The sequence below is a fragment of the Heloderma suspectum genome, chromosome 7 (assembly GCF_057233095.1).
Source record: "Heloderma suspectum isolate Gila_16-S chromosome 7, 16-S_ref, whole genome shotgun sequence".
Classification (NCBI taxonomy): Eukaryota; Metazoa; Chordata; class Lepidosauria; order Squamata; family Helodermatidae; genus Heloderma; species Heloderma suspectum.
In genome coordinates, this window is record NC_139464.1 from 4407408 (window position 1) to 4432529 (window position 25122).

Genomic DNA, 25122 nt, shown 5'->3' on the forward strand with positions numbered 1-25122 from the left:
TCTGGTACTCCCATCACTTTAAGAATTTGCTACAGTTTGTTGTGATCCACACAATCAAAGGCTTTAGCGTAGTCAATGAAGCAGAAATAGATGTTTTTCTGGAATTCTCTTGCTTTCTCCATGATCCAGCGAATGTTGGCGATTTGATCTCTAGTTCCTCTGCCTCTTCGAAACCCAGCTTGTACTTCCGGTAGTTCTCGGTTCGCATACTGCTGAAGCCTAGCTTGTAGGATTTTGAGCATCACCTTGCTGGCATGTGAAATGAGCGCAATTGTGCGGTAGTTTGAACACTCTTTGGCGTTGCCCTTCTTTGGAATTGGAATGTAAACTGACCTTTTCCAGTCTTGCGGCCATTGTTGAGTGTTCAAAATTTGTTGGCATATTGAATGCAGCACTTTAACAGCATCATCTTTTAAGATTTTAAATAGCTCAGCTGGAATACTGTCATCTCCGCTAGCTTTGTTGTTACTAATGCTTCCTAAGGCCCACTTGACTTCACTCTCGAGGATGTCCGGCTCAAGTTCAGTGACCGCACTCTCATGGCTATCAGGGACATTCAGATCTTTCCTGTATAGTTCTTCTGTGTATTCGTTCCACCTCTTCTTAATCTCATCTGCTTCTGTTACGTCCCTGCCTTCTTTGTCCTTGATCATGCCCGCCTTTGCACAAAACGTTCCCTTGAGATCTCCGATTTTCTTGAAGAGATCTCTAGTCTTTCCCATTCTGTTGTTTTCCTCGATTTCTTTGCATTGTTCATTTAAGAAGGCCTTCTTGTCTCTCCTTGCTATTGTCTGGAACTCTGCATTCAGTTGGATATATCTTCCCCTTCCTCCCTTGCTTTTCGCTTCCCTTCTTTCCTCAGCTACTTGTAAAGCCTCATCAGACAGCCACTTTGCTTTCTTGCATTTCTTTTTCTTTGGGATGGATTGAGTTGCTGCCTCCTGAACAATGTTACGGACCTCCGTCCATAGTTCCTCAGGCACTCTGTCTATCAGGTCTAATCCCTGAAATCTATTCCTCACCTCCACTGTATATTCATCAGGGATATGATTTAGGTCATACCTGGTTTAGTGGTTTTGCCTACGTGTTTCAATTTAAGCCGAAATTTTGCAAGAAGCAGCTCATGATCTGAGTCACAGTCAGCTCCAGGTCTTGTTTTTACTGACTGTATGGAGCTTCTCCATCTTTGGCCGCAAAGGACATAATCCATCTGATTTCGATATTGACCATCTGGTGATGTCCATGTGTAGAGTCGCCTCTTGTGCTGTTGGAAAAGAGTGTTTGCTATGATCAGCGTGTTCTCTTGGCAAAACTCTTATTAGCTTTTGTCCTGCTTCATTTTGTACACCAAGGCCATCGTTACTTAGAAGTACCCAAATTCACCACAAGCAGCGCTTTTCAGTGGGGGGATGAGTTCACACAATCAGGTGCCAGGTGCCAAGCGCGCGACAACTGACGTCCTTAGATATTATTGTTGATGTTACTTTTCTTTACTGGTTTTAATCACTTATTAAATATATTATTTATTTATCTAATTTTTTGTTCAAATTCTTCGTTGTTAGCCACCTAGGGCTTTTTGTATGGGGGGCGGCTGAAATGTGGGCCCTGAATTTATTAGGGCACGATCCTATGCGTGTTGACTCAGAACAAAAGTCCCACAACCAGCAGTTGAAGGATATAACTTGTTCAAAAAGAACAGGAGGAACAGAAAGGGAGGCGGGGTTGCACTGTATGTGAAAAATACATATCTCTGCACAGAAATACAGGAGGAGGAGCTTGGTAGCCCCATCGAGAGCATCTGGGTTGAAATAAATGGAGCAAAGAATAAAAGGAACCTGGTGGTCGGAGTCTACTACCGGCCACCCAATCAAGGAGAAGCCAAGGATGAAACTTTTGAAAAGCAAATAGCCAATGTTTTAAGGAAGCATGATGTAGTAGTAATGGGGGACTTCAATTTCCCCGATATTTGTTGGGAGACAAATTCTGCAAAACATGGCCCCTCCAGGAAATTCCTGACTTGTGTGGCGGATAACTTCCTCCTACAGAAAGTAGAGGAAGGAACTAGAGGATCGGCTATCCTTGACTTGATCCTAACCAACAGAGATGACTTAGTGGATAAAGTAGCAGTTACAGGAACTCTGGGGGAAAGCGACCATGTTGTACTTGAGTTCTTGGTTCTAAGGGAAGCAAAAGCCGAGTGTACTCAAACGCGTACCCTGGATTTTAGGAAAGCTGATTTTAATAAACTCAGAACAATGATCAGTAAGGTCCCATGGCAAACAATGCTAGCGAGAAAAGGAGTCCAAGATGGGTGGGAACTTTTAAAAAAGGAAATTCTCAAGGCACAATCACAAACAATTCCAACAAGAAGAAAAGGTGGAAGACAACAGAAGAAGCCAATGTGGCTTCACAAAAAGCTTAGGGATGACCTGAAAACAAAAAAGGACACATATAAGAAGTGGAAAGAAGGCCAAGTAACAAAGGAAGAGTACAGGCAGGTAGCACAGAATTGCAGGGATGGCGTCAGGAAGGCTAAAGCGGAGAACGAGGTGAGGTTAGCGAGGGATGCTAAAAACAACAAAAAGGCTTTCTTCAGCTACGTGCATAGTAAAAGGCAGAGGAAAGAAATGGTTGTTCAGCTATTAAATAAGGATGGCAAAATGATAACAGATGACAAAGAAAAGGCAGAGGTGCTCAATTCCTACTTTGGCTCAGTCTTCTCCCAAAAGAGGGTCTATGACCCCCCTGGCAAAGGCGAAGTACAGGCTGAAGGGGCAGGATTGCAGCTTGAGATCGACAGGCATATGGTCAAGGAACACCTCATTACTTTGAATGAGTTCAAATCTCCAGGGCCAGATGAACTGCATCCTAGAGTAATAAAGGAACTGGCAGAAGAACTCTCAGAACCGCTGTCTATTCTCTTTGAGAAATCATGGAGGACCGGGGAAGTGCCAGATGACTGGAGGAGGGCTAACGTTGTCCCTATCTTCAAAAAGGGTAAAAAGGAGGAACCTGGGAACTACAGACCAGTCAGTCTGACATCAATCCCTGGGAAAATTCTGGAGCAGATCATAAAGCAATCCATCTGGAAGCACCTTGACAACAATGCCGTGATTACTCGAAGCCAACATGGATTTGTCAAAAACAAGTCCTGCCAGACAAATCTGATCTCATTTTTTGATCAAGTCACCTCCCTTGTAGACCGTGGGAATGCTGTAGACATCATATACCTCGACTTCAGCAAAGCTTTCGACAAAGTGCCCCATGATATCCTGATGAGCAAACTTGCTCGAAGTGGGCTAGATGAAACAACGATCATGTGGATCCACAGTTGGCTACAGAATCGGACTCAAAGAGTGCTTATCAATGGGACCTTCTCAAGCTGGGGAGAGGTAACGAGCGGGGTACCGCAGGGCTCAGTCCTGGGCCCAGTGCTCTTCAACATTTTTATTAATGACTTGGAGGAGGAGGTGCAGGGAATGCTGATCAAATTTGCAGATGACACAAAATTGGGAGGGATAGCTAATACTTTGGAAGACAGAAACAAAATTCAAAGTGATCTGGATAGACTGGAGTGCTGGGCAGAAAACAACAGAATGGCATTTAATAGGGACAAATGCCAAGTTCTGCACCTAGGAAAAAGAAACCAAATGCACAGTTACAAGATGGGGGATACGTGGCTCAACCACACTACGAGCGAGAAGGATCTTGGAATTGTCGTCGATCACAAGCTGAATATGAGCCAACAATGTGATGTGGCTGCAAAAAAGGCAAATGCTATTTTGGGCTGCATTAATAGAAGCATCGCTTCCAAATCCCGGGAAGTACTAGTTCCCCTCTACTCAGCACTGGTTAGGCCTCATCTGGAGTACTGTGTCCAGTTCTGGGCACCACACTTTAAGAAGGATGCAGACAAACTGGAGAGGGTTCAGAGGAGGGCAACAAAGATGACCGGGGGACTGGAAACAAAGCCCTATGAGGAGAGACTGAAAGAACTGGGCATGTTTAGCCTTGAGAAGAGAAGACTGAGGGGAGATATGATAGCACTCTTCAAGTACTTGAAAGGTTGTCACAGAGAAGAAGGCCAGGATCTCTTCTTGATCATCCCAGAGTGCAGGACACGGAATAATGGGCTCAAGTTACAGGAAGCCAGATTCCGGCTGAACATCAGGAAAAACTTCCTGAGTGTCAGAGCAATACGGCAATGGAACCAATTACCTGGGGAGGTGGTGGGCTCTCCCACACTGGAGGCCTTTAAGACGAGGCTGGACAGCCATCTGTCAGAGATGCTCTGACTTGGATTCCTGCATTGAGCAGGGGGTTGGACTCGATGGCCTTGTAGGCCCCTTCCAACCCTACTATTCTATGATTCTATGATTCTAACCCCCAGCATGCCGCAGGCAGCCATGCCGGCTGGGGGATGCTGGGCGTGGTGGGTGTCTTTTTTTTGTCTGAACGTGCGTAGGATCGCGCCCTGAACTGACAACCCAGCGGTGCGCGGGCGGGCGGGCCGCGGCTCCTTTAAGAGGCTTTTCCTCCGCCTCGCAGGCTTAGCCGCCGGCGCCTCGGGGCGGCACGCAGCGATCACACAAGAGGGAGGGGAGCGCGGCCAGTGGGCGGCCAGCCTGGCGCGAAGGGGCGGGGCGGGGCGCACCGCACGGCTCGCTGCGCAGGCCGGAGGCTAATCGGCGGCGGCGCGGGTCGCGCCGGTCGCCGCTCCTGCCCCGCCGCCGTGCCGCGCCGCGGCCATGGCCAAGAGGCCCGCGGGGGGCTCCTGCGGCCCGCAGCGCGGGGAGGACTTCTCCTTCGTCAGCCCGCTGGCCAGATACCTGCTCTTCTTCTTCAACCTGGTTTTCTGGGTGAGCCGCGCGCGGCGCGGGGCCCCGGCGCCCGCGACCCCCGCGCCCGGGGAGCGCGCGCGCGCCGGACGGCCCGAGGAGAAGGCGGCGGGCTCCCCGCGCGTGCCCTCGAGCGCGCGTTCGTGGTCGGGTCGCGCGCCGCGAATTGCTCTTTTGCCGGCTGTCGTCCTGTGAGGAGCGGGATATATTTTCTGGAGTGGGAGGGATATGAGTGGAAAATGGGCATCGGAGAGCCGCCCTAAAAAGGGGGAGAGAAAATTGATTGTTTAGGTTTAAAGTCGGGTGATCTGGGTTCAAAAGAGGCTCACAAGAGGCTGGACACTTTCTCTCTCACACCTGAATCCAGAGCCAGAGATGCTGGGAGTTGAACCCAGGGATCTTCTTAGTGTGGAGCATGTGTGCCGCTGCAGAGTTATGATCCCTGTCCAGAGAGAAGGAAGCGGAGGTGATAGGGTAGGGTGGCCTCCAGATGTGTTTGGGCTACAATTCCCATCATCCCCAGGCAGCATGCTGGCTGGGGTTGAGCGGAGTTGTAGCCCAAGTACATCTGGAGAGTGCTGGGTTAGAGAAGGTGGGCTTAGGGTCAGTCCTTTGCAGGTGCAGTGCCATCATCAGTTTGACATGGAGGAGAAGGGCTTCTGGCCATGGTTCGTCCAGATCCCTGACCAGGGGCCCTGGCCAACAGCTCCCTAGAAATGCAGAGCTCAGCATGGAGTGTTGGATCCAGTGCATAGTTAAGCTATGGAACTCACTTCCACAAGATGTAATGATGGCCACCACTTTGGATGGCTTTAAAAGGGATTGGACACATTCACGGAGGAGGAGAAGGCTATTGATGGCTACTAGTCCTGATGGCTGTGTGCTTTCTCCAGTATCAGAGGCAGTGTGCCTCTGTACACCAGTTGCTGGGAACCTGGGTGGGAGGGTGCTGCTGCACTCGTGCCCTGCTTGTGGGTTCCTGGTCAACAGCTGGTTGGCCACTGTGTGAACAGAATGCTGGACTGGATGGACCTTGGCCAGATCCAGCAGGGCTCTTCTGTTCTTATGAGATAGGATAGGAATGAAGACCTGTGTCCGAGGCCTTGCCCATCCCAAGAGATCCAGCAGATGAACACAGGAGGCTGGCTGTTCTCTCTGGCCCACTCTGGAATGCCCCCTCCTTGAAATCCCCCTTCCTGCATCCTTTGCCAGACACTGAAGACATGTTTATTTTGGCAGGCTTTTAACGTGTGGCACCTCATTTTGCTGTGGCTCATTTTAGCGTAGAAGAGCCTCCCCCAACCTAGTGCCCTCCAGGTGTGTTGGACTGCATCTTCCATCATTCCCAGCCAGCATAGCGAGAGTTGTGGTCCAGCACATCTGGAGGGTACAAGGATGGGGGAGGCTGCTGTACAACATTTCCCTTTTGATTGGTTTTTAGTGTTGGTTGTGTTTTGCCACTTGCATTTAGAATTTCTTTGTGTTTGCATTGGTCATATTATGTAGTTTTATGACTGTGCTGTGTGCTGCTCAGGATACTTTCAGTAGAAGGGTGGGTTCTAAATCAACAGTGATGTTGATGTCATGTTGAGCTCCCGCAAAGTAATCTGCTTTGCATATTTTGGGGAGGTAATGAAATGCTAAAAGAAATTGGAGCAGTTTGACCTGCATGGTTGTGGAAAACTGCTTTCTAACAGAAGTTGGAATGTTGGTGTATCTGCCTTTTACCCGCTTGTCGGCGGTGTAACTGTTTCTGGTCATTCGGAGGTTTTCTACTTGCAATTTTCTACTTGCTGTAAAGCCCTCTTGAAAGTGCTGCATCTTTGTCTTTCCCCTGTGTAACACTCTTTTCTTTCACTTTCCCATTTTGTTGTGAATTTGGGGGTCACCCTTCAAAGCAGGGATGGGGAACATGTGGTCTGCCAAATGTTGTTGGACTGCAACGCCCATCATCCTACAGGATTGGCTATGCTTTAAAACATTGCCAGGCCTTTCAAGGAATAACTGTTGTCTACAATGTGAATGAGTGGCATGTCCATCCCTTTACCCAAGTCGCTGCCGATGAGAAATAGCGCTGGTCGCATCAGGACCCCTCTGGAACTTCGGTGGCATCAATTTCCAAACCATATGCCAGCTGCACAAAAGCATTCCATAAGCAGGGCTGAAGCAGACCGAGGAAAATGAAGCCAGCTTCTTGGATGCCGCCACCAGTCTGTGCTCAGAGCAGGGAGGGAAGCCCTCTGCAGCACTGATCCCTTCCCCTTTCTTCATCATAGAATAGTAGGGTTAGAAGGGGCCTATAAGACCATCGAGTCCATCAGTATATGAATATCAATGTCACCCTGAGGGAGAGAAGTAAGGATGCCCCAGGATTCCCGATACTGCCCACTCCACAGCTAAGAACAACATAAGGGAATCCCAGAAGCACCACCCCTTTTCCCTTAAAGCCCAGCCCTACCCTGAGCCCCAAATGACTCAGCAAAAAGGAACGTGGGACTCCCCAAAGGCAATACTAATATCTTGCAGAAGAATCCTTGTCTGCTTCTGGACTCAATTCAAGGTGCTGGTCTTGGCCCAGAAAGCTGTAAATCAGGGGTGTTGAACCTCAGGGCCGTGGGCCAGATCCTGCCTACTTGGGGCCCCAATGGCCCTCCGGGTTCCCCAGATGGCTTCACCCCTTCCCTGGGACCACCCCTTTCCCTCGAGTACCAATTGTTTGATGGTTTCCCAGCTTTTGTGCAGACTTCCTCCTATGCTTGAGGGTTGAAATGTCTCTCCCAAGGCTTAGGTGTCTGCAGGAAGAGCTGTAACCTAAAATGTGATGGTGTGTTTGTATGTTTGGCCTCATCCCTTTTGCCTCTTGCCCTGGCCCCTTTTGCCTTTGGCCCCATCCACCAATGCAGTGCAGCCCCTGAGAGCAACACTGAAATTGAATTTGGACCTTAGGCTGAAAGAGGTTCAGCTCCCCTGGCCTAAATGGTTTTGGGACTAGCATTTCCCCCATATGAACCTGCTCGCTTGCTCAGATCTTCAGAGGTGCTTCCCTAGTGGCTATCAGAGACAGGGCCTTTTCTTCAATGACTCCTGAACTGTACAACTCCCTCCTGAGTCACATTCACCAGGCACCTTCATCAGTATATTTTTTAGGCGCCTGACAAAGTTTGTATTTGTGAGATTTTAATGGTCTTTAATTTCATAGTTCCAGACTTTCCCCTCCAGACTTTCCCCCTGGGTTAGAACTGAGTTTTCTTGGCTGCTTTTATTCTTGTTCTTATCTGCCATTTTAGGGTTTTTCCCCATGTCGTACGAAAAACAAAAGCAGCCGTGTTGGCCGTAAGAAAAATTCCAAAATCAGTATAGTGGACTATCTTTATTAGGTTATCTCAAAGATCAGCAAAATGTGCAAGCTTTTGAGATCTCCAGATATCTTCGTTGGGCAAGATATTACAAATACCTTCTTGTAATCTCTTGTCTGATCAAGAGATCTGGAGAATTTGAAAGCTTGCACATTTTTTTGTGATTCCCCCCCCAAGAGTGGATGGAAATACTACATTGTTCTTGTAGTATTTACTCTTCTTAGCTGCTTTGAGACTTTGGCAATAAGATGGGATAAAAATCTAGAACATCAAGTAATAACGAATGCTGACCCGTTGTTCTAAATTGAGAAAATATATACCTTTTTGAGTGTGAGAGTGAAGTATGCTTCTGGGTTTAACTAAAAGGGCGGGGGAGCACACTTTCCCAGCTATCAAAAATTAGGAGACACTGCTTCCTAAATGTCTTTTCCAAGCTGATATTTATCCATTCATCGGCTTTTCCCCACCATCTCATAGCAATCCTTGTAGCCCACTTTGGTCAATTAATTGTTTCCATTAGAAGGATCCCTGATCCCACATAGGTTTGAAGTAGCCCCTGAGTTCACTGTTCAGCTGCTTTTGCAGGGGATATACAGACTACCTGAATTATTTTCAGTTACTGCGTTATTTGCTCTGTGTATAATTTCTCCTGGGACATAGTAATCGACTTTTAGGTGAGGACATTAATTTCATTTAGGTTGCATCAAGCCTCCCTGCCTCTGCCAATTTCCCTTCTGCTGCTGCGGTCGTTCTTTGCTTTAGAGCTTCCATTTGCAGGAAGAAATGGTACATACAAGCCAAAACTCAGTGGTAAAGCAGTTGCTTTGCATGCAGAACATCCCAGATTTGACCCCTGGCATCTCCAGCTAAATAGGTCCCAAGCTGTGGGGTTGGGAAAGATCTCTGACCCTCCACTTCAGACCCTGGAGAGCCATTGCCAGAACAGACCATAACCAGACTAGGTGGTCTGACGTAATGTATAGTAAAGCAGTTTCCTTCTTGTGATCCTATGTCAGAAAAGCTGCTTGCTTGGAGTGGGGCTACAAAACGGAAGCAAGCTGTGTGTTTTGTTGTAGAAAATGTGTTAACCTGAGATGGCCTTCCCCAACCTGGACTACAACTCCCATCATCCCTGCCAGCATGGCAAGTATATCTGGAGGGCAACTGGTTGCAGAGGGCTGTCTTCAGTAACCGTCTGGCCTCTACAAGAGAGAAACCAGGGGGCTTCTAAATATTTAAAAGTTTTTCCCTTTCCAAATAAAGAGGAAGGGTGGAGCTTGTTGCCAGCCTTTGCTGTAGGCTTCAGTTAGGAGGGATGACATTGGTTCTACAGATCATAGCACCGTATAAACAGGGATGAAGGCATGAAGCGATCGTTATCTCATGTCAGACCATTGATTCATCTAGCCCAGATCATGTCTCCTCTGACTGGCAGTAACCCTAAGGGTAGAACGGGGCAAAACGTAGATCTCCAGTTGGTTTGGATTTCATATCCCAGCATTCCTGACCATTGACCATGCCAGCAGGGGCTTCTGGGAGTCAAGCTCCAAAGCATCTGGAGATTTGTGCCCGCTCCTGCCCTAGGGTCTCGGGCAGGAGTCTCTTTGTGCCCTGTTCCTAGGGATCCTTTTAACTAGAGATGTCCGGGGTCGATCCCTTACCATCTGTGTGCAACGCATGCGCTTTCCCACCGAGCTACTGGGTCCTCTTGAGTAGATGTCCTTTGGCTTGCCTTGAGCAGAATTGCTCAAACATTTGGGCCACGAATCGTCATCCTTCGGATACATACCTGTCAGGATGTGTTCTGGATTGGCTACACGTAATGTAGGAATGGGCAAATTGTGGCCCTCCACAGGAAAAGACCCTGATGCTGGGAAAGACTGAAGGCAAAAGGAGAAGGGGACGGCAGAGGATGAGATGGCTGGATAGCATCACCGATGCAATGAATATGAACTTGAGCACGCTCCGGGAGACAGCGGAGGACAGGAAGGCCTGGCGTGCTATGGTCCATGGGGTCACGAAGAGTCGGGCACGACTGAACAACAACAACAGGACTGTAGTTCTCATCATCCCTGCCTCTGCCTAGGGCTGATGGGAGTTGCAGGACAACATCATCTGGAGGCCCACAGGTTCCCCATCTCTGATGTGACAGGATGTTGCTGATTTCACACCCACCACTTCAAGTCCGTGCTGCTTGCCTGATGGTGAATCCAATGAATCAAAAACACATGATTATGAGTTAAATGTGGTTTTTAATATTTATATGTGAACTGCTTAGAGATGTCATTATATTAAATGGTGTATAAGTATTACAAATAAATAAATAAATAAATGAGGGGTGGGAAGCGTACTCTGGGTTGGTGGCGGACCCACTGTAGCTTGGGAGCAGGTGACATGGCGTGTTCCTCAGGCTTTGTATAGTTCAGCCTTCCCTGACCTGGTGCCCTCCAGTTGTGTTGGACTGCAATTCCCAGCCAGAGCCCTCCAGATGTGTTGGACTACAGCTGCCATAAGCTCTGGCCAGAATGGCGAAACGTTGGTGCTTATGAGAGTTGTAGTCCAAAACATCTGGAGGGCACCAGACCCTCTGTCCTAGGGCAGTATTCCCCAACCTGGCACCCTCCAGATGTGTTGGGTTACAACTCCCATCATCCGCATGGCCTAGCTGGCTGGGGATGATGGGAGTTGTGATCCAACACATCTAGAGGGCACCAGGTTGGGGAAGGCTGCCATAAAGTGTATAATAACACCTGTTTACCTGGGGCATCCTTGCAACAGGACATGTGCAGACCCAGTGACTCCAGCCTCCACTGGTCTAGATTCCTATCAGGCTGAATGTTTCCCTCACCTGGTTAGCTGCAGGTTATGCCAAAAGGAGGGCAAGACAGCAACAGGTCAGATTGATAATGTTCCATTTGCCTTCCCCAACTTGGTGCCCTCTGGATGTGTTGGGTTACAACTCCCATCATTCCCAGCCAGCATAGCTAATGGCTACTCAGCTGTGGAGGTCAGTGAGTCATCTTGGACCAGTTGCTCTCTTTTAGACTAACCCACCTCACAGGATTCTTGTGAGGATAAAATGTGGCAGGGAGAACCATGGAGGCCACCTTGGACTTTTGCTCAGAGTGCCGGCCAGCCTATCATGTCGTCTTCAGGAAACTCTGTTCCATGCCCTATTCTCCCCCCGCCCCATGTCTTCTGTTCCACGGGGTGCACAACCCATGGCCCAGGGGCCCACTAGGGCCTCAATTGCGGCTCAGCAGTGCCCTGACCAGCCCTCCCTCAGATTCTTTTCCCCAGTGATCCTAATACAGAGGGCTCTTTCCTTGCTGGTATCAGGAAAGGGTGATTTGTATCAGAATTACTTACATGCATATATGAACACACATTGTGTACATGCATGTGTGTGGCCCCCAAGCTAACATCACATGTGGCCCTCGGAGCCAAAAAGGTTGTGTGCCCCTGGCCTAATCTGATAGATCTGAAACCAGCTCATTTTTGTACCCTTGTTGATATCCTTTATGTCATGTGTTTGGGGTTTTTAAGAGGATGATTGAGAATAAGATGTGAGAGGTAAAACGGGTGGGGCAGGTTTATGATCCCAAGATCTCCAAACAGGAACAGTGGCTCTTGTAAAAAGGGTTAAAGGTGAACGGTGTTGTTGTTTTAAAATGGAAAAATGGCTGATAAATGTGTGTGAGGCGGGAGTGCTTAAGACCACAATGCAAACTCGGGCAGCCAATTGTTACAGCATTTTTTAACCTTGGGGAGCAGGCCCTCTTTGCACTTCTTCCCTTAGAAGTTGAAGTGTCCCCCCTACTGCCTGTTCCTGCTGCTCTTCTCTTGATGGTCTACACACCCCTAGCAGTGTTCCTCAATCTGGTCATGCTGGCTGGGAATGATGGGGCTTGGAGTCCAATGCACCAGGGCCACAGCTCAACTCACCGTGGCCACACACTTGCTAAGATGGGGGCACGCAGACAGTAGGATTGGATCTACTTTTAGATCTCTGGGTGATTTGCAGTAGATCTCCCGGGCCCCAATACTCATACCGAGAGCAAGGGAAATGGCAAGGGGAAACAATCTCTGCCATGGCTCATTGCCCAGCCTCAGTGTTCCTCATTTGTCAAATAGGGGTATTAACTGGATGCTTTTGGCCAATGCTCTGTTCATCTCTGCTGGCCAGTTTCAGAGTGATGTGTTTGAATCTCCAGTTATAAAAAAACGAAGATCATGGCATCTGGCCCCATCACTTCCTGGCATATAGAAGGGGAAGAAATGGAAGCTGTGACAGATTTTATTTTCTTGGGCTCCAAGATCACCGCAGACGGTGACTGTAGCCGTGAAATTAAAAGACGCTTGCTCCTTGGGAGGAAAGCTATGGCAAACCTAGACAGCATAGTAAGAAGCAGAGACATCACCTTGCCGACAAAGGTCCGCATAATCAAAGCTATGGTTTTCCCAGTAGTAATGTATGGCTGTGAGAGCTGGACTATAAGGAAGGCTGAGCGCCGAAGAATTGATGCTTTCGAACTGTGGTGCTGGAGGAGACTCTTACGAGTCCCCTGGACTGCAAGGAGGTCAAATCAGTCCGTCCTAAAGGAAATCAACCCTGAGTGCTCATTGGAAGGACAGATACTGAAGCTGAAGCTGAAATATTTTGGCCACCTAATGCGGAGAGAAAACTCCCTGGAAAAGACCCTGATGCTGGGAAAGACTGAAGGCAAAAGGAAAAGGGGACGGCAGAGGATGAGATGGCTAGATAGCATCACCGATGCAATGAATATGGACTTGAGCACACTCCGGGAGAGAGCGCAGGACAGGAAGGCCTGGCGTGCTATGGCCCATGGGGTCACGAAGAGTCGGAGATGACTGAACAACAGCAACAAATAGATTTGTCTTTATCCCTATGGGTGGTTCATGGGTTGCAGTAGATAATAGCCCAGCACATCTGGAAGGCACCAGTTTGGGGGAGGCCGGTTGAGTCTATAGATCCAGAAGGCCCCCTCTTCTTCCAAATTTCCTTGGATTTCATGGTTGCTGTATAGCAGGGGTGGCCCTCAGCACCTTTGGATCCAGTGCTGTGGGTCACAGCAGCACCTTTGGATCCGGCCCACGCTATCCCCTCCTCAGCCCTGACTCCCATGCGGCAACCAGGCGGAGGGCGATGGATCCCAGTTGCGTAAGTGGGATCACTTAAGCTTTTCTTAAGCCAAATGCCGTGCGGAGGTGAGGTGATTTTTGGGAGCCGGAGTGCATTTCAGCTGGCGGGGCGGGTGGGGGGAGGACTAAGTCCCCAGGCCAATCTGTTAAAATGTTTTTCTAAGCTTAATTGCTACATTGGGGAGAGGTGGCAGGGGAGAGGGAGCGGGGAGAGAGAATGGGATGGATGGATGTGGATGCCTTCTGTGTGTGTGCGCGCCCGCACGCGCTCGCTCTCTCTCTCTCTCTCTCTCTCTCTCTCTCTCTCTCTTATCTACACTCACACTAGGGCTCTACAACAGTTTATGTGATGATAAAACTGCAATCCTATACCCACTTTTCTCGAAGTAAGCGGGGCTTCCTTCTGAGTAGACATGCATACGATTGCATAGCAAATCTTTAATGTACCCCCCCCCAATCTGGGGCGCTCCAGATGTGTTGGGAAACAAGCTGGGGGCTTCTGGGAGTTGTGGTCCAACACATCTGGGGGGCACCAGGGGGAAGGGTGCTTTAAGGTGCTACAAAGCCCGTTCTCATTAGGTGTAATTATGCTTGGCATGGTTTGGAGAAGCATTGAAACCAAAGAGAGGAAAAGTTGCTGCTGCCAACAAGGCAATGTGTGGGGGGGAGGCCTTTGTCTGAAGCCTCCCCCCCTTACTTCTTGCACTGCACCTGCTGTCCTGTGCCAGGGACAAAAGGTTGCCACCGGGCAGCTAATGGCCCACTTAGCTCCGAATGTTCCCGTCTACTCCCACGCTCTGCTTTTCTGAAGAACGCTGCAGCCTGGGTGGTGGCAGGGAGAGGGAGATTTCTGGGGTGGGCATGCCTGGTCTTTTTGGCTGGTGCTTTCTCTGTCGAGTCTTTGCCAAGGGTGTCAGTGGGGATGCCAGTCATCTGGCACCTGATGATTTGGGGTGGGCGGTGGAGTGAGACTTTTCTGCAAAAGGTTGTGCCGTCCCCAGCATTGTGGATCTGGACCATTTCTGGCACCGTGTTGAGCCTGCTCATAAGTGGCACAGAGTCCTCTGCCTAGTACCTACAAACCTGCTGGCTGGGGGTGATGGGCCTTGTAGTCCAACACCCAGAGGGCACCAGGTTGGGGAAAGCCGGACTAGAGCACCTCAAAGCTCTCATTTCCATTGTGCATGCTCAACCTAACCTACCTGACAGGGTTGTTCTGAGGATTTAATATTCCTTTGGGATGTAGTGACATTATCAGTATTTAAGATGGGATTTATTGTGGCTTATATTGCTTGCTGGAGCCATCTGGACTGTTCCTGGTTTGGGGCAAGTGTCTCTAGCATGGGACTGGTTGTTTTTTCCCACCCTCCTGCTTCTGGTGCATTCAGCCATAGCGTCCAGATGGTGATCTGTAAGGTTTCCCCCCTCAAACATCTGGAGAGCTGCCTTCTGCCCACCCCCAGACTAGGGAGATTCTGGGGGTCTGGATTGGGTGGACTGGCGGTGTGTATTTGCCCCACACCTTGGAAGTCCCCTTCCCCTGCTGCAGCGGGGTTGATGAATGGCAGCCTTCCCCAACCTGGAGCCCTCCTGCTGGGGTGGACTACAAATCCCATCATCCCCAAACATCATGGACAACTCAGTGACTGGACAAGCTTCTGGCTGGGCAGCCGCTCTGACCTTCTCGGCTTCTTTGTCTGCAGATGATCTCCATGGCAATGGTGGCCGTGGGAGTCTACGCCCGGTTGATGAAGCATGCAGGTGAGGAATGGAGAGAGATGCTGCTGCTGATTAATTTGATTTATACCCCGCCTTTCTACCAAAAAATGGCACTCAAGGCAGCTTACAAAAATAATTTAAAGTAGCTTAAAACAATAAATCACATTAAAATACCATTTAAAAAACATAGCAATGAGATCTCTTAAGGCATAAGCCCACATTTGGCTGTTTGGTAAATATAGGCAGCTTCGTATGCCACAAATTCCCTGCCCTGCCCAGAGCAGAAGGTTTCCTGGAGGCCTCCGCAGAGCGAGTCATGTGTGTGGCGAGGTGGTTTGGCCTAAAACAGGCCAGCGGGGAAAGTCAATTTTCAGGTTAAGTCTGTGGAGAAACATTTCAGGCCTGCTTTGACTATCTCAGTGACGAACGTGATTCAAAGTTGTCTGCAGTAGAAGCAGCATCTGTAGTCCATAACAGTCCAAACTCAGCTGTCCCACTTGCTGCTCCTGTTGCTCAGAATTCCCACATAGCCCATATGATGAATGCTTCCCAAGGATGACCAGTTGAAAGAAATATGCCAAGATGCCGCAGAGATGGGGGGGGGGGTGTTGAGCAACTTCCCCTTTTTTGCATTGTGCTTCTTGACTGTGGCTTGTGCATTCACGGAAAAATAACATCGGTCCCATGCCTGCGGATTGATCAGCTCCGCTGGTGCCCATGTGAGGGATTGGGATTGGACCCATGCCTGCGGATTGATCAGCTCCTATTACAGGGATGAATCATGCAGGCAAATCTTGCATCGGAGCTGTCGAACGGGCTGCAGATGCAATACACGTTTGGGGATTCCAAAGTTCAGCAAAGGGAGGGGATGCCCAGGGAGCTCCCTCGTCTGAGGTGCCGTTTGGTGTAGGGTCAGCCCAGCCATCAGGACAGTTTTGGGTTGCTCTGATCTGAAACCAGAAGTCTTGCAGAGCGGATGCTGTGTACATAGACTACGATGCCAAGCTGACCTCCTTTGCACTGTTGAGGTGAAATAAATCCGTTGGGGTGAGGATGTTGAAACCCTCTGTGCTTAATATTCCTGAGCTTCCATTCAGTAGAAACATAAGTAATTTGAGCCATAGGTGAAGCTAATGAGTGATGGAATTTATATATAAATAAAAGCGTGAGTCATATCCATCGCTAGGGGGATGAAAGTAGTTCATCTAGTCCATGGGTGTTGGTCCTCAGTCCTGTGGGCCCACTCCAGCCTGCCTGGGGTCCCACTCCAGCCCTCCAGGGTTCCTCAGATGGCCATGCCCCCTTTCCCTTCTCCCCCCGCCCCCATCCACCAATGGTTTGGTGGTTTCCTTGCTTCTGCGCAGGGGTTTCCCCTCTCTAAAATGTTGAAATGCCTCCCCATGCTGTGCCCCTGAAATACTTGCCGTGCTTGGAAATATATATTATTCCTGAGGATTCATTAACCTCCAGTGCTCTGGCTTCAAGAGGAAACTCAACCAGCAAATGTTGCTATGGACATCCCAGTATGTTTATGGGAAAGGGCGCATGAACCCCTGTTGTTGGGCGAAGGAAGGATCAGGATGACAACCTTAGTCAGCGGGAAGATGCTGTTGCAATGCAGCCAACGTGGGTGCACATGTTTTCATGGCTTCCTCTCTGATTTCCTTTCTGCTTTCAGAGGCGGCTGTGGCGTGCCTTGCTGTGGACCCTGCCATCCTGCTGATCGTAGTTGGTATCCTGATGTTTTTCATCACTTTCTGTGGCTGCATTGGCTCCCTGCGTGAGAACATCTGTTTGTTGCAGACGGTGAGGGCCCCTGGGCTTCATCCCATTCCCAGGAGAAAATCTGGGGAGGGGAAGGGCAAGGTAGCCCTGATACTTGCCACAGCATGGCCATCCTTGTAAGGGAACCAGTTTCTAGCCTTGGAAGCATATGCTTTTGTCGGTCTTGGTTACGATGAGTGAGGTCCTCTGCAATGGTTTTTCCTAAAGTGTCCTATGAGGGTCAGGGATGTAACAAAATAAAGTTAATGTTTCTTGATAGCTGGGAATCTCCCCCCAGCCTTGGGATGCAACACCTATCAGAATTCAGAAGCTGACACCTTCCAGCTAATGGGAAAGGACAGATAAACAGCTTGGAAACAGTTTATAGTTTGGAATGGAATAAGAGAGGATGCAAGGTTGGGGGGAGTACAGGTTGGAACCAGGGCCAGTGTCAAGGGTAGGCATGGTTGGGCACCTGCCGAGGGCCCACACCCCAGCAGGGGGCCACTGACAAGAGCCCTTGGAGTTGCCCCTCCTCTTCCCCATTCCACCTGCTTGTTCACCTGCCTCTCGCTCTGGCCCAGACAGCTGTGGGGGTGAGAAGGAGGAGCAGGAGATACCGCGGAGCGGCAGCCGCTGGGGACAAGGGCAGTGAGAAGGTAGACTCCCTGAAGGAGGGGGCCAATTGAGAGCATCTGGCCCGAGGGCCGCCCAAAACCGGGATCCAGCGCGGTTTGTAACTGTGCATTGGCTGTGCATTATTCTCTTTGGGAATCTGGTGCCGGAAATGGTGAATCTGTCGCCTGCTGCAGGAGTGCATATTGGCTTCCAACGTGCTGTGCTTACATTTTGAAAATGAGACAAGTATGATCAAGACCCCGTCAGTCTCTCTCTTGGGCTCGCTTATTCAGTTGATCTCCAGTTAAAGAACGGTGAATTGCTGGGCTGGGAAAGGTGTTTTTCTTCTGGGACATTGTGCAGATCCACTGCCAGCCAGGGTCAGTGCTGAGCGAGATTTGTGGGTTCTGTATAAGGCATTTCCCGTTATGGAAATTTCCTTGACTGATAGGTTGAAGCAAGCTTCGGCGGTTGCTGGGCAGACTAGAGCAGTTTGTTGTAATCAGGTGGAAAGGGTACGCCTGCGTGTGGGTCGAGTGTAAATATTCGTATTTGAGAAATGGTCAGATTCTTCATTTATGTAATAAAGCCTCCTTTAATTCCGTGTGCCTGGCAGAGGCTTTGATTCAGTTTAGAAATGAACTGAACAGTTAACATGCTGATATTGGTATTATTTAATGTTAACTTAGTTATTATGTAAGAGAAGCTTAGTATTTATGTTTTTAAAATAAAAAAGTTTTAAAGGTTAAAAATCTGATATTCCTTTATTAAAAATCTATTTTTATCCCTCTTGCTGAATTCTCTTTCTGTCTTATCTAACTCCTCTGCCTTGCTTGACCCAGTTCCACCTCCACATAAGCACAGAGCAACAACGCTCCAACCCAGCCCGCCTTTACATATGTGGCTTCAGTGAGAGAAACAGAAACTGGAAGCCCAGAGCTTTCCAGAAGCAGTTAGGCTGGACAGAGCCATTTTCATGAGATGAAAAACTGAAAGGAATGCCCCTGTTTGAGTGGTAGGCAAGTCAGTGCCTGGGAGTGTGACAGGGCCATTAATTTTAATTTATGAGATTTGAAGTGTAGATTTAGTACAGGGGTCCCCAAAGTGGCACCTGCAGGCGCCGCTGTGCCCACGGGACCTCCAACAGCACCCACGAAGCTCCCTGCCCCCTTCAAAAATCTTATGTATCTATAATTCAAAGTCAGGAGTTGGTTGCTCACCTGTTTTGACTGTCTTCCCATTGACTGATTCTCATAAAACACACTTCATTGGAAAGCTCTTGATGCACAGATTCCACGAACAACAACAGGTTTCACTATAATTCAAAGTCAGGAGTTTATGTATGTCCACAAAGCTTCTTCTTTTTTTTTTTAAGAATTAGGCTATCTTAACAATGTACTATAAAGTTTTATTTTTAATATCAGAAAGGTCAAATATAATTAAACAAACATAATTAATTGTAGATTGGAGCAAAATGAAATATGAACACGAAAAGCTCTCTGTACACCATTATAAACACAGGTGCAGGGCCCAAGTACAGTGATATGCCAGTAACATACGGCCTGTAAACAAATCATGAAGGGATTAAGAGGCACCTACTGTTAAAAGTTTAGTTATTGCTGAGAAATAAAATCTCTAGCTGTTTAACAAGATAACATATTTATATATTTATTTTTATATTTATATATATTCATTCCACACATTGCTAACAGGCCTAGATGTCAAACACTTACCAGTAACTCTAGCCAGCAGGCGGGCTGCATGTCTCATGCTGCCACACTAATTCTACCCCTCCAGCCCCGAGAGAAGAAGCTTTGCCCCCCGCCTGGATGCTGCTGCGCCCACCTCAGCAAGCCTGCGTACGCAGGCGACCCATCGGCCTTTTGGCAACAGCAAAGTCTGGCCTCCAGTTCAAGCACTGCCAGTTCCCCATTCGTCTGGCCTTTGCCAGTAGTATCAACAAGGGCCAGAGACCGACTCTGAACCGAGCTGGCGCCTATCCGCTTACGCCTGTCTTCTGCCGTGGACAGCTCTCCGTTGGCGCGAGGCGCGTGCGCTCACCAGCAAGACTCACCTGAAGACTCAAGTCATGGGTGGACCAGAGCAAGGACGTTCCAGTGGCCACCCGGGAGTTTACACCAACACCGTTGCATTTAAGGAAGTTTTGTAAAGATAAAAGATGTAACACTTTGAATGTTTCAATAATCGCGCTTATGTCAAATCTTTCAGCAGATTTGATTTTTCTTCAACTGTGTTCACGAGTAACCACTTGTTTATTGTTTAAAATTCTTTACAGATATATGAGTGTCTCTGTGCTGTCTGTTTATATGTTTGTATGTAAACAGTTATGTAAATGGTTTTTATACTGTGTATAATTGTATTTTTAATGTTTTTAATCTTTGTAAACCGTCCAGAGAGATTTGGCTGTTGGGCGGTGTAGAAATGTAATAAATGAAATGAAATGAAAATATTCCATTGATTTTGGACTTGGTTTCAAGTGGGGCCATCTCCCACACTACGGAGTGGGATTGTCCCTCTTTGGTTGTTAAATTAGTGTAGCAAGAGGAGCTGCTGTGCTGTAGCAGTCAGAGCACCATCCCCCCACCTGGCCCGCTCCAGATGTGTTGGACTACAACTCCCGTCATCCTCAGCCAAGATGGGTGGTGTAGACCTGACACATCTGGAGGACACCAAGTTGGGGAAGGCTGGGTTAGAGCACTGGACTAGAAGTGGGGAGACCTGGGTTCAAATTCCCACTCAGCCATGACGTTTGCTTGCTTGCTTGATTTATGTCAGCCTTTCTGAAGGAGGCATACGTGGTTCACTAACCCCATGTTATACATGCCACAACCCTGAGAGGATAGGTGGGGGCCTGTGTGTGTGGATCAGTGGGCACACTTGGAATTTTGAGAGACCGTCATGGGCACTCTCAAAATGACTGCCACAGGTGGCTTGCCCATTCATAAAATGGCTGCCATGGGGGCGGGGGGTGACATGGCCGGTCACAAAACACTCATTTCCCGGAAGGCCTCTGTGGCTAGGCTGAGTGAACGAGAGAGAGAGAGAGAATGAGTGACTGGCCCAAGGTCACCCACTGAGCTTCCTGTCTGAGTTGACCTGAGTTTGATCCCAGCGGAAGCTGGGTCTCAGGTAGCTGGCTCAGGTCAACTCAGCCTTCCATCCTTCCGAGGTCGGTAAAATGAGTACCCAGCTTGCTGGGGGAAGGTGGCCACGACTGGGGAAGACAATGGCAAACCACCCCGCTATAGTCTGCCATGAAAATGCCAGGGCAAGTGGCGTCCCTCCAGGGGTCAGTAATGACCCGGTGCTTGCACAGGAGGAACCTTTCCTTTTTCCTTTCCTCCTGAATCCTAGTCTGAAACTGTAACCACGATGCCAGCATGCTAGAATCTCCTATTCAACATGACAAGAGATATTTCCAAACCATTGGTGGGCAAGCTTTAGTGGGAGGGTGCTTTTATATGTGATAAATTGTAAGAAAGATGGTCATATCACCCATGGATGGTCTTGGGAACGGGTCTTTGTTTTTCCTGGTGTACATTTGGACTCTGCATAGCAATGTGCCAGGCGCCTTGCCAGCTTTGCTTTAAAAAAAAAATGCCATTGCCTCTCAGTCCCATTGGTGGTATACCAGAACGAACCAGGCGTGGGCGAAGAGGCGTTTTGATCGATGGGCACGGGCTTCTGTGGCAGGGATTAACCGTGGCTGCCTCTGGCTGGTTCTGTGGCCTTCTGCTTGATGGGATTCTCTTCTCCCGCAGTTCTCAGTCTGCCTGACGGCCATCTTCCTGCTACAGCTGGCGGCTGGTGTCCTGGGCTTCGTCTTCTCCGATAAGGTCGGTGCGCAATAGCTACACTGGTGAGCGTTCTCGGTGGGTGGGAGCGGAGCAGTGTCCCAAGGGGCCAGGCCAGACGCCAGAAGGGGCAAGAGGATACTCTAGCACAGGGGTGCTGAACCTCCCTCAGCCCAAGGGCCGGATTCCGTTCTGGAGAAGCTCTCAGGGGCCGCATTCCAGTGGTGGGCGGGGCCAAAGGCAAAACAGGTGGGCCCAAAACGCCAGCGCATTTTAGCTGGAAGCTGTAACTGCCAGTAAAGGTATTTCAACCTTTTAGAACGGGGAGAAAACTACACAAAAGCTGGGAAACCACCAAACAAGCAGTGGTTGACAGAAATGGGGGTGGGGAAAGGGGTGTGGCCATCTGAGGAACCCCAGAGTGCCGGATTTGACTCCCAGGCCCGAGATTCTGCACCTCTGCTCTAAAACGGGTGCGGAACCTCAGGCCCAGGAGCTAAATCCAGCACTTTGGGAGTCCCAAAGGTTGAAATGCATCTCCTAAGACTTAGTTACTGGCAGTGAGAGTTTTAAATTAAAATATGCTGGCATATTTGGCCCCACCCCTTTTGCCTTTGACTCCGCCCACCACTGGAACAGAATCCCCAAGAGCATCTCCAAATGGATTTGGCCTGCAGGCTGAAAGAAGCTCTGCACCCTTGCTCTAAAAGAGCAGGCGCAAGCAACAAGGTCTGGATGCAGGGAAGAAAGGGGTGGGTGGGTAATGGCTTATAGGACCCCCGCTTAGTCCTAGTTCTCTTTGCATTACATCTGTTCATGGACTTTACCTCCACTAAGGGGTACAAAAAAGCCAAGTACATCCTCACACATACAAAAATAAAAGACCTCGCACATAGAAAGCTACTGTGTCAGGGTGTCTAGGTTAGAACACCTCCCTGACATGCTAGTTCTACATGCGGGGAATATTTTAATGAAAATTGTACATTGTACAGAGAAGCATTTAGCCATAAGAACCAGCACCTGAAGACTGTCTTGGTTCAGATAAAGTGTTATTGCCTCATCAACTACTTTTGAGAATTGAGCCACACAGGGAACCTGGTAACCTCATCTACCCGTCCTCCCCTCCCATAGAGTCTAAACTCTCCCTGGATTAGTAGAAATCCTATATTTGTCAATCAGCTCATTTTTCCCCCCTTGAAAGATTAAATATTTTCGACATTCAACCAAATATGTGACTGTGATGCTTAGGACTGATCCATGTTCGAACTGGGGACCGGCTCACAGAATTCATCTCCCTGGAAGTGGAAAGATTTGTATGCGTTCCTGTAAACCCTCATTTTCCTTTTTCATTTAGATGACCAGCACCCTCACGATCCCTTCGAAATTATTGATCTGACTATTGTGAGCCCTTAAAAGGGGGGGTGGGGGGGACAAAGGGAGAATGAAAGTAATCGTCTCTCTCACTTGCCACCCTACAATCCCTGTCCTACATAGCTCACTTGGAGATGAATTTAATAGAGGAATCAATGGGATTTGCTCTTAGGTACATCGGTCTGGGGGTTGGGCTGCAAGAAAAATATGATGTCTGGCTTTTGTTTTTTAAAATAAACGGAGGGTGAACATTTTTATTTATTTTATTTATTATTAAATTTATTAATCGCCCATCTGGCTGGTCACCCAGCCACTCTGGGCAATGTACAACATACAATAAAAACAATTTAAAACAATAAAATTCTACAATAAAAACATTTACCAAATGGGGAGGGGGGATTTGCTCGGCATGTCCTCAGAGGTTTTATTGCTACGACCTATCTTCTGGAGTGGAGCAGAGACTATGTTCTTAGGCAAAGTCCTTGCTGGGATGTGGAACTGAGGCCCCTTTTGCACAAGGGGCGAGACTGGGGGTGGGGGGACAGAGCGGGGAGAGCACTTGTTCACTGGCTTCCCATCTTCATTGCACTCTTTTTTCCTGTCTCACATCCCCCCCCCCCCGTTCAATCTGTGTAATCAACACTTTGGGCTCAAACGCCCCCGCTCTCCTTCCTCCAGGCACGCGGGAAGGTGAGCGCAATCGTCAACAATGCCATCGTGCATTACCGCGATGATTTGGATCTCCAGAACCTCATCGATTTTGGCCAGAAGGAGGTAGGCTTGGCGGCTTTAAACGTGAAGCCTTCCCCTGGTTTCAGACATCTGGGAGTCGGTGGGTGTGCACTCTGCACAGGGCCAGATGCTAGGCCAGGGGTCAACACACCTCCTGTTCCAGGGTCCTAGTCCAAAGAGCTGGGCTTCAGGGCCAGACCTGTCTCTAAAAAAAATAAAGCCTTGGGTGGCTCCCATATGACAAGCTTTGTTTCCCTGGGGGACACCCCCAGAATTTATAGGGAGGCAGGGCACCCCCACACAGCAGACCCCACAGCAGGGCCAGGAGAAGCCTTGGAAAGCCATTGCCAGTCGGAACAGGCAACAGTAGACTGGATAGAACGATGGTCTGTCTCGATAGAAAACCGCTTAATATGTCCATCCGTGCTTTTCCATATTGACTACTAGTGTTTCCTTTTTGGCAGCCTGATGGCCTCCAGATGTGTTGGACCGCAACTCCCACAATTCCCAGCCAGAGGCCACCAGGTTGGCAAAGTCTGGCCTATAGCAACCTACTGGCCGTACCCTTCAGTTGCAGATTCATCTTCCTGGATGAATGGCTCTCGGGTCCCAAGGGCTCCTGTTGGTCTTTGCAAAGCAAAGTAGCCCTTCAGGCAGGCCAGGGGGCAATTGCGCACACTGGCAGCCATGTATTTTGGGGAGGGAATGGGGGCAGGCTGCATCCCCAGCCCCATCGGTCTCCCTTCCACAGCTAGAATGCTCATTGAGAGCGTCCCGAAGGTGGTCCTCTGTGAGGGAGCTAAATGCAGGTAAGTGCACAGATGTGGGCTTTCAGGACATTGGTTGGGCAACCTGAAGAGCAGTTCTGCAAGCTCCAAATCGGCTATAGGAAGAGGAATCTGCCCTACAGTGCCAGGCTCTTTGTCCTTTGAGATTTGGGGTGTTTAACATCTAGTCTCTGGGCCAAATCTGGCCTGGCTGGGGTCCCCAGATAGCCACGCCCCCTTTGGCCCCACCCCCTTGGCCTCAACCACCCATCATTTGGTGGTTTCCTGGCTTTTGTGCAGTTCACCCCCCCCATTCTAAAAGGTTGAAATGCTTCTCCTAACTTATTGGCCATAAGAGCTTTGAGCCAGAGGTGGACAGACGATAGATCTCCAGATGTTTTTGACTTCAGCTCCCAGAAGCCCCTGCCAACATGGTCAGGAATTCCGGGAGCTGAAGTGCAAAATGTTTGCTTTATGCCCACCCTTGCTTCAAGCTTCAGTATGCTGGTATTTTGGCCCTTCCTTTGTCTTTGGCCTTGCCTGCCTTTGGAATGTGGCCCCCAAGCGTCTCTGAAATAGAATGCTGCCTTCAGGCTAAGATAGGTTCAGCACCCTGGCCTTAAGACACATTTCTCTCTCTCTCTCTCTCTCTCTCTCCCTCCCTCCCTCCCTCCCTCCCTTCGTTGCAGTTCAGCTGCTGTGGGGGCATCTCCTATAAAGATTGGTCCCAAAACATGTACTTCAATTGTACAGCGCACAACCCCAGCCGGGAACGCTGCTCTGTGCCTTATTCCTGTTGCCTGCAAGCTGACGACCAGGTAAGCGAAGCGGGAGGCGCTGCTACCTTTGTGGAAGGGCAGTAGCTGAGCGGGAGATCCCTGCTTTGCATGCAGAAGGACCCAGGTTCAAGCCCCAGCATATCTAGGAAGGGCTGGGAATGACACCTGTCTGAAACCCCAAAGAGCCACTCCCAGTGAGT

At 49.1% G+C, this 25122-nt stretch overlaps 1 protein-coding gene across 1 annotated transcript in view; it reads left to right on the top strand.

Annotated features, from left to right (window-relative positions):
- Positions 1 to 4586: 4586 nt before the first annotated feature.
- The window catches only part of TSPAN33 (tetraspanin 33), a 31441-nt gene continuing 10905 nt past the window's right edge, over positions 4587 to 25122 (top strand). Inside the window, exons 1-6 of the mRNA XM_084811677.1 lie at positions 4587 to 4859; positions 15061 to 15118; positions 16755 to 16882; positions 21241 to 21315; positions 23323 to 23418; positions 24833 to 24961. Of these exons, the coding sequence (XP_084667803.1) occupies positions 4749 to 4859; positions 15061 to 15118; positions 16755 to 16882; positions 21241 to 21315; positions 23323 to 23418; positions 24833 to 24961 (597 nt within the window). The 5' untranslated portion in view covers positions 4587 to 4748. The remainder of the gene's footprint in view (positions 4860 to 15060; positions 15119 to 16754; positions 16883 to 21240; positions 21316 to 23322; positions 23419 to 24832; positions 24962 to 25122) is intronic.